Here is an 8,232-nt window from a genome sequence, read left to right as displayed (position 1 = left end):
ATGATTCTGTCAACCGGTCAGGTTGGGTTTTGTCTGACGAGGACCATGACATCATCGTCCCCTGTCTGTCTTGTGTTTCGTGTGGGTGCACGGGTCTGGTGGTGGGTTATCACTCTGCGTGTTGCCGCTGTGTGCCCTCCAGTGATGTCACGGTCATGGCACCTTGCCAGGTTGTGTGTGTGCCAGTAGAGGACCGTGGCATCATCGTCCCTTGTCTGTTTTGTCAAAGTGTGTTGACGTTTTGCCCTTATGTGTTTCAGGTGTCTCTGGCATGCTGAATCAGTGTTTCCATGGGAACCCTGATTGTTTCCATGGGAACGCTGATCATTAAAACCTTCAGCAGCGAGCGACACCTGCCCCGTGTTTGTTTCTCTTATTTAAACCCCCACGTGTGTTATGTCCGATGTCAGATCACTGTGACTGTTACTGTGGTGTTAGTCACTATCTACGTGAAGGTATTATCTGCTGCCAATTATTAACTGTGCTCTTTGTTGGTTGGTGGCCTGTCTCTAGAGATGAGGTTTCCCTCTAGATCGTCTTTGCCTGTGATCATTTGCCCAGTTTTCCTGTGGAGGAGGATTCCTCGCTTCTGCCCGAGTGTCAGGGGAAACCGATCGCTTAGGCTTGACATTGTTTATAAAAGAACTCTTTCTGTTGAATAATAAATCCAATTGAACTATTTCCTCTGCTTTTGGATCCTGTCTCTCTCCGCACTGTGACACATATCACATGAGTCAATTGAGAAGATTATTTGCAGAATTCATTTTCAGAATACAGTACTGACACTTCAAATGTCCTAAGCACCCTGCTATTCACCTACAACATTTTTGCTGGTTCTAATTCCATTTAAATGTATTATTTTATGGATGATTCATATTCTAGCTTTGAATACTGTAACGGAAACTAACAGGGCTGTCAATAAAAATTTCTTTATAAATCCCCCTCATTTTGTGGTAGATTCATTTCAAGAACCCATGCGTTAATGTGTCCCCCACACAACTTAAAAGCTTATTCTTAGAAATGACTGATAAATGACTTGAGGTCAAGATAAAATGCTTGGCAACCTGACAGCATGCACGCTGAGTCTCAGTGTCAGTGTGTATTTATGCCGCTGACTGAAAACGATTTCCCCTGAAAATCTTTTAACAGAACTTTTAACAGAAAGCATATCACCTGCGGTGAGTGAGACCAGAACATCCCGACATTTGCCAGGTTGACTTCATTTAATGTCCATGCACTCAATTTAAACTATGTCACTGCCTCTAAAGACAGACGAATGATACTGTCACCCCATCCTCTCAGAGAGGGTGTGACTAAGACATCTGATACTGAATTAAGGCGAGAGAAGAAGAGTTTTAGACACATTCCCATATAGAGATGATTACATCCACCTCATAAGAATTACTGTTTTTAGAAAAAGGTCTTCATGAAATGGGTTCAGATCATACTATGGGTTGAGGTAAGATCATGTTTATAATTTACTGGCATTTAAAAAAACACTCCCTTGCTTGCATGCAAGTTGTTGCTTGTTCATGTTTGAAATTCATTGCATATTTATGAGCAAATTATACAAATTGTTAACATTATAAATTTCCTGGGCGTACAGTGCTATTATTTAAACTCAATCTTATTGGCTACATTAGGGTACAATGGGGCTAAAGGCACACCTTAAGGACATTTTTTTTTTTTTTTTTATGGTCACAAAATGTATCAAGATTAAAAAAAGAGATGTTTTTTTTTTTAATTGAATATTTAAATAGGTGAGGAGAGGGCCTTTAACAGGGTTTATAGTTATACTGTTTATAGGGGCAATTGTTATAGTTCAGAATTTGTCAACTAATACAAATAATTTTGAGACAGCAAGCTGCTTTTAAGACAATGCCTAGACCTATTCAAAATAACCACTTAAGAAAAGGGTGCACCATTTCCTGTTAATTTCAATCACATTTGGCATTTCATAACATCTCAAGTATTTTATAAACAAGTGAATCCCCATTGTGATTGGATCAGTCAATGTGAGCCCACTTTGAACATTCTTCATAAAAAAAATCTGTTCCCCCCACTTAAGAAAAACAATGTGCTTTATGGGGGCCTTTAGCCCATGCAACGTGGGGGGGGGGGGGGGCTACATAAATTTGCAATATTTTAAAAATTATTAAATAATAGATCAATTCAGGGCCGTAACCACAATATACTTTGAGGGGGACAAAGTACATTTTATTTAGAGTATGTCTTGTCAGGTTTGTGCTAAAAAAAACGAGCCACCAGTTAAAGGAGCAAAAATGGAAAATGTACTTTTACTCACTCATTTACTCACCCTTATGTTGTTCAAAACCCATATGCTGGGTTATATAAAACAGATATTTTAAGCAGCTCTATTCCATAGAATTTATACAGTTTATAGTGAGCAGAAGCTGTTGCGCTTCAAAAAGCACAAATACTATAAAGCGTAATTAAAGGTTCATTATAAAGACATCATAACAGTAGTCCATATGACAAGTGCACCGTATTCCAAGCACAACAGCTTTGGGTTGTATGGACTACTTTTATGATATTTTTATAATGATTGTTTTTTTTTCTCTTTGGACCTTGACAGCAGTGGTCAATATGAGCTGTTTTTGTATGGAAAAGAGCAGCGTTAAGATTCTTGAAGAAAATAATGTGTTAAGATTCTACTGGGGGTAATAAAACACAATGAGGGTCAATTTGAGGGCAGTAAATAATTTTGTGTATTTTCTGTTTGCTAGCCAGCTGACACAGTCATGTTATTTTACAGATACATCAGTGATGAAAAGATATTCAAATTATATTTGTCTTTTTTTTTTTTTTTTTTTTTTGAGACAGCACAAAAAAGAAAGAAAAGATGACTGAAACAGGCAAATTGCAATGCCGACACAGTGTTTATCTTGTACTGTGTGAACTTTAAAAATACACGTTCTGTATCTTTTAAAATCAAAAATCATACACTTTTGGGCCTTTATGGCATTTGAAGCTTTTATTCAGAAAATGATTGCATTCAGCGCCTTTATTAAAGGACCAAAGAGGACCATTATATTTGTGACCTTAACACCCCTGACCCCCCTCCCCCAATGTTCAAGATATAGTTACGGCCTTGGATCAAACTGCCTAAAAACCTTTAGACATTACACCCAATGATCTCATGGATCAGGAATATTTTGCAGTGCATAGTGACAAACCCCTGTTTAGGAAAGTGCTGTGGTAGTTTTTGATGCTATTAAGTGTTTTGGCAGAAAATACAATCAAATGTGCCTTTTGCCCCGGGGGCCTTTAGCCCCATTGTACCCTACTCCCCAAGACAACGAAAAAAAAAAAAAAAGAACAATTCTCCTTTTTGACTCTTGCACAAACATTAATCACAGTTACATTATAAACTTGTTGATGACAGTTCAGTGTTTATATCGTGTTCATTTTGTGTTTATTTTATTTTTCCTCCACGTCTGCGAAACTATTTTGGCTCTCTTATGCTGAGGGCTGGTATTACATGTTTAAGCTGACCAGACACACAAACACGTTTCACTATTATACGGCCGCTAAAGGCTGTGACCTTTCGCCCAGTTCCGCTACTCTGTAGTTCAGCGAGTTTACAGAGACACCGTTGACTCCCTCAACACACGCCCACCGGCAGCCACGCACCCTGTTTCCGCCAATCGCTCGCCTATCACGCACTGATCACGCGTCGTCCTTCGCGCAATTGGTCAAGGTCTCACACACATTTGCTTTTCATTGGTGGCGTGCTGCCACAAGCCAGACTGTTGTGAATTTGTTTTCTTTTTTTTTCTCCGGACTTGTTTTACTCAGCTGCTGGTAAAGGCGAACTGAATTCCGGTGTGAGTCGTCACGGAACGGGCGGAGCAGCTTCGTTTCTTTGTTCTGCTCTTGTTTTGAATTCATTAATATTTTTTCGTACACTTTGATCGGATGTCAAAACGCCAGTTTCTCAACATGGAAGAAATATGTGGGGTAAGATCAAAATATTATTTTATTTTGGTTACGTTTGTCGCTCGTGATTATATTGACACTGAGTGGTCATTGTTAATTGCGTTTAACCGATAAATGAACAAAATACTTTCTACGTCAACTCAAGTTTTTATGAGGTTAGTGGAGTGTAAACAGAAAAGTAGGTGAGAAAGCGGGAATGGGATCGGGACATGACCCAGGAGGGACTCCAGCTGGGTCCCTGTGAGCCAACAGCTATTTAATGTTATATCGTAGCTCAGTTTGTCTCTGCGTCACAATAATGTAACAGTGTATCCAAACAGCTCTTTTGTAAAGTTATGAAATATGTAACTGTCTATTACGTCATAAGAGATGCCTTCAACTATGACAATAAACAAAAAGGAAATTTCGTGAGACACAGTGATTTCAGTGTGAAATCTTGGCCCGATTAAAACCTTAATTTTTCAGGTTATGTTGCTATAAACAATCTGGAAATTGACTAACCTTACAATATCTGCTTGTTATAAACACCACCGGTGTATTGTTATGTGCAAAGCACAAAGACCGGTTGAGACGCTACTCTGTAAACCGCACACTGTATGCAGACTCTGCACAGCACCTTGTCGACCCTGTTATAAAAAACACGTGCATGTTGCTCGATAATGGTGTTATTATTGTTATTATTTAAGCGCTGCGGGTGGGAGGGGCTTGCTGTCAATCAAATTATCTGGTATCGGGCACTGTTGAGTTGTTCATAAGTCTGTCAGCAGTCTCAAGTTTTGCTCATAGGGTGTTCACGTGGCCAGCTTGAGAGCACGTCATTGTTTTTGCTATATTTGGGAGTGGGAGGTGACAGCCTAATGATAGAGGGTCCTTGCAATAAAAAGGGCTTCTCTGTTAAACTATCAAACTGCCTCTGGAATCCATAAATAGATAAAGACAAAGAGGGAGAGAGACCCATTCAGTTCCACCCAGCAGCTGAGCTGTGCCTGTTGAAATCAACCGGAGGGCGTTCTCTTGCCTTTTTACATTACATTAAACTAGTTCTCTTGCGGTTCTCAGGAATCTCGGATGGAGGTCTGCGAGGCATTTCTGGAAGGGAAAAGGCACAGCAGCGAGCACTCTTCATGCAGTGTGCCGGAATATAATGATTTGGAGGCTGCAGAAGCTCTGGTCTACATGAGCTTCTGGAGTCAGATGTCTCCAAAACCCAACTCCTTCAAACCTCGCCCTCTTACCCCAGCGTCAGACTCTTGCGACTCTCTCCTGCAACCCGAACCACCAGAGACCCCAAATGACTTTGTCTCTCTCTCCTCACTGGTAAGGAACTGTAAAATATGTACACTTTTAACTCTGTTTAATTTGTCAACATTTACACTGGGACCTCACGGTCCTCTTATCGGAACCTGATTTGTTTGCTTAAAACTTGGGGAGGGTTTTGGACAGATGGCAGTCTATAGATAAGCTACATCTGCAAACTGAACTTCAGCACAGGTTCCTACACTGTGATTACAGGGCTCACCTGTGCCGTAATGATGCTGAGAGATGAACAAAATAGTACAACTGTGATACAGTAGCTCTGTTTTGTATGGTAAAGTATGATTTTCTTCTACCATGCAGTGTATGACCCCACCACACAGTCCCAGCTTTTCTGAGACCTCCAACACTACAGCAGGGCCAGCCTCCCCCTCCCCACTGGCCCGACCCTGTCCCAGCCTCCCCCACTTCATCACTCCGATGCAAACCACAGAGAAAACCACATCTTCGCCTTGCAGAGCCATGGCAACTAGTGTAATACGTCACACAGCCGACAGCTCCCTCTATCAAAACATTCCACAAGCAGTCCACCCTCTAAAGACTGAGAAACAGCTGCAGACAGAACCTGAGGCTCCAACCCAACCCCAACCCCAAAGAGACACCACAACAGCAGGCACATGCCAAAACTGCATAGCACCCCCTTCTAAAAATGACAAACTCTCGCCAACATCCCCACAGTCAACCCCCCCAACCCCTAGTCCACCAATCATATGCCAGATGTTTCCTGTGGCACAACCAGGAGTCATCTCAGCCACGTTTATTCAGAGCCCAGCTCAGAAGCCCAGCCATGGCGTGAAGTCTATTTTACCACAGCCTTTCATAATGGGCTCCTCAGTGCCTCAGGGGACAGTGATGTTCGTGATGCCTCAGTCACCTGTGTCTTCAGCTCCACAATGCCCACAGACTGTTATGACCCTGGGCAACACCAAGCTCCTGCCTCTGGCTCCTGCACCAGTTTACGTGCCCTCAGGGCAGAGCAGTGTCATGCAGGTCGACTTTTCCCGTAGACGCAACTATGTCTGCAATTTCCCAGGCTGTCGGAAGACCTATTTTAAGAGCTCTCATCTAAAGGCACATCTCAGAACTCACACAGGTAAACAAGGATGAGTGTATAGTCTCAATGGCCAGAGTCTAGGTCATACTTCAGCTGGACTTGTGTATCATGTAACATGCTTGTAAAGTTTCTTCTTTCTTCCAGGGGAGAAACCTTTCAGCTGTAACTGGGAAGGCTGCGATAAGAAATTTGCTCGCTCCGACGAGCTCTCCCGCCACCGGCGAACGCACACGGGAGAAAAGAAGTTTGCCTGCCCAGTGTGTGACCGGCGGTTTATGCGCAGTGACCACCTCACCAAGCACGCACGCCGGCACATGACCACCAAGAAGATCCCTTCCTGGCAAGCAGAGGTGCGGAATCTCAACAAGATCACCGCAGCCAAGACCTTGCCCCCTGGCACAGCGCTACCAATCAGCATGTTGCTTCCAGGTTCAAACTGAATCTGTTTGAGACTGAACTCTCACTGACATTATGCAGGGACTCATTATGTGAGGCTGCGGATTTTCTCATGGGCAAAAATGTGATTATGCACTGGACTTTTTTCTTAGCTGCACATATTTTGCACTCAGCAGTGGAACATTTTGTTTACTATTGTGTAAAAGAATTATGCACTCTTATGCCAAAGCCTTTGTACTACGTTTGTCTTAAGTTTTCATCCTTTTGCTTTTTTTTTTTTTTTTTTTTTGTATACATACATATATATGTACATATATACAGTAGTGGAAGTGTATGATGTATGCTAAACAACATACAATATAATTAGAAAAAAGAAACTTAATATGTACAAATGTATATGTGGATAATTATCTGCACTGTGATGATCATATAATACTCTTATTTAATACTCTTTTATATTAAACAATAGAGAATAAGTGTGTTGTTGTGATTTAATTAAGCATTAAAGCACTGATCAAAGTACAAGTAAAGGTGACAATAAAAAAAAATAATATGTGGCAACAGAAAAATGAATGGTTCTCATGGGGTTTTGGAACAAAGTGTTTTTCTGTAAGTTGTGAAAAGTTCACTTCTGCCTCTCACTGCTCTTGGAAGATACAGAGCTTCCCCTCTCACCTGTGATGGATCCACTTCCTGCCTGCTTTAGCAGGTCTATGCGCCAGATCCTTCGTCTCATGCATCACCACTAATCCATATCTCAGCAGCAAGTTGACACAAGTCATTTAATTCGCTGCCAGTAATGCTCAGAATAGGACAAAACCAACATATTGTTCTAAAGTTACTTTTAATTTAACAAACACCTTTGAATGATAAATAGATCATTAGTTCATTATAAAGACACAGACAGTGTAGAGATGTTATTTTCATTTCTAATCTCCAGATGGTTGGTCTCTTTCAAAACCTGTGTAGTGGTGCAGTTGACATGTTTTGATGGATGGTTTATGATTCACTTTCTATTGCCAAAGGACGACAGTTTAGCAATCCCTATTATGAATGTATTTTTGCTCATGTACAAGTATTAGTTTTTGGAACAGATTTTTGTTTGTTTTAGATATGTTTAAGAAGTGACAGTAATAATTAAGTAACTACTGAATGTACTATTACGTTTGAATGATTTTCCAGAAGATGAAAAAAATAGAGAGGGGTAAAATGGGAGAAGATGCCAAATTCTGTCACTCTCTCAGCAGCTGTAATAGAAACCCCCTCGCAGCTGTGGTCATTCTTTTTTTTTTTTTTTTTTTTTTTTACTAATTCCAGGGTAATATAACAATAAGCATAATATTATAAATTTACACTCAATATTTAAAAAAAAATTATAATATGAAAATGTTTGCGAGATTTACGCTGCTAAATAAGGCGGAAACGCGTCATCACAGTCTGTGAAAAAGGTCTATTGACGGGGAATAAATAATTTGTGTTTTCCAGTAGTACTAATATTCCCACAGAGA

General features: G+C 40.8%; 1 protein-coding gene across 2 annotated transcripts; it reads left to right on the top strand.

Moving 5' to 3' along the window:
* Nucleotides 1-1,347: 1,347 nt before the first annotated feature.
* Nucleotides 1,348-7,008, top strand: LOC127410890 (Krueppel-like factor 11). 2 transcript variants are annotated; one of them, XM_051646126.1, is made up of 4 exons: nt 1,348-1,459; nt 5,020-5,277; nt 5,578-6,367; nt 6,473-7,008. In XM_051646126.1, the coding sequence occupies exons 1-4, from the start codon at nt 1,427-1,429 to the stop codon at nt 6,766-6,768; spliced, it is 1,377 nt and encodes a 458-aa protein (XP_051502086.1). In that variant the 5' UTR covers nt 1,348-1,426; the 3' UTR covers nt 6,769-7,008. The 2 variants fall into 2 exon arrangements, with proteins under 2 accessions (XP_051502086.1, XP_051502085.1); XM_051646125.1 differs by lacking the exon at nt 1,348-1,459 and adding an exon at nt 3,770-3,981.
* The last annotated feature ends 1,224 nt before the right edge of the window (nt 7,009-8,232 follow it).

The sequence above is a fragment of the Myxocyprinus asiaticus genome, chromosome 20 (assembly GCF_019703515.2).
Source record: "Myxocyprinus asiaticus isolate MX2 ecotype Aquarium Trade chromosome 20, UBuf_Myxa_2, whole genome shotgun sequence".
Lineage (NCBI taxonomy): Eukaryota > Metazoa > Chordata > Actinopteri > Cypriniformes > Catostomidae > Myxocyprinus > Myxocyprinus asiaticus.
This window is presented reverse-complemented; position numbering and strand designations above follow the sequence as displayed.

Excerpts from the sequence above, each read along its gene's own strand:
- LOC127410890 (XM_051646125.1), top strand. The coding sequence starts at position 3,940 with ATGTCAAAACGCCAGTTTCTCAACATGGAAGAAATATGTGGG. Across the intron at positions 3,982-5,019 it reads ACATGGAAGAAATATGTGGG|GAATCTCGGATGGAGGTCTG; the intron begins GTAAGATCAAAA and ends TGCGGTTCTCAG. Across the intron at positions 5,278-5,577 it reads TTGTCTCTCTCTCCTCACTG|TGTATGACCCCACCACACAG; the intron begins GTAAGGAACTGT and ends TCTACCATGCAG.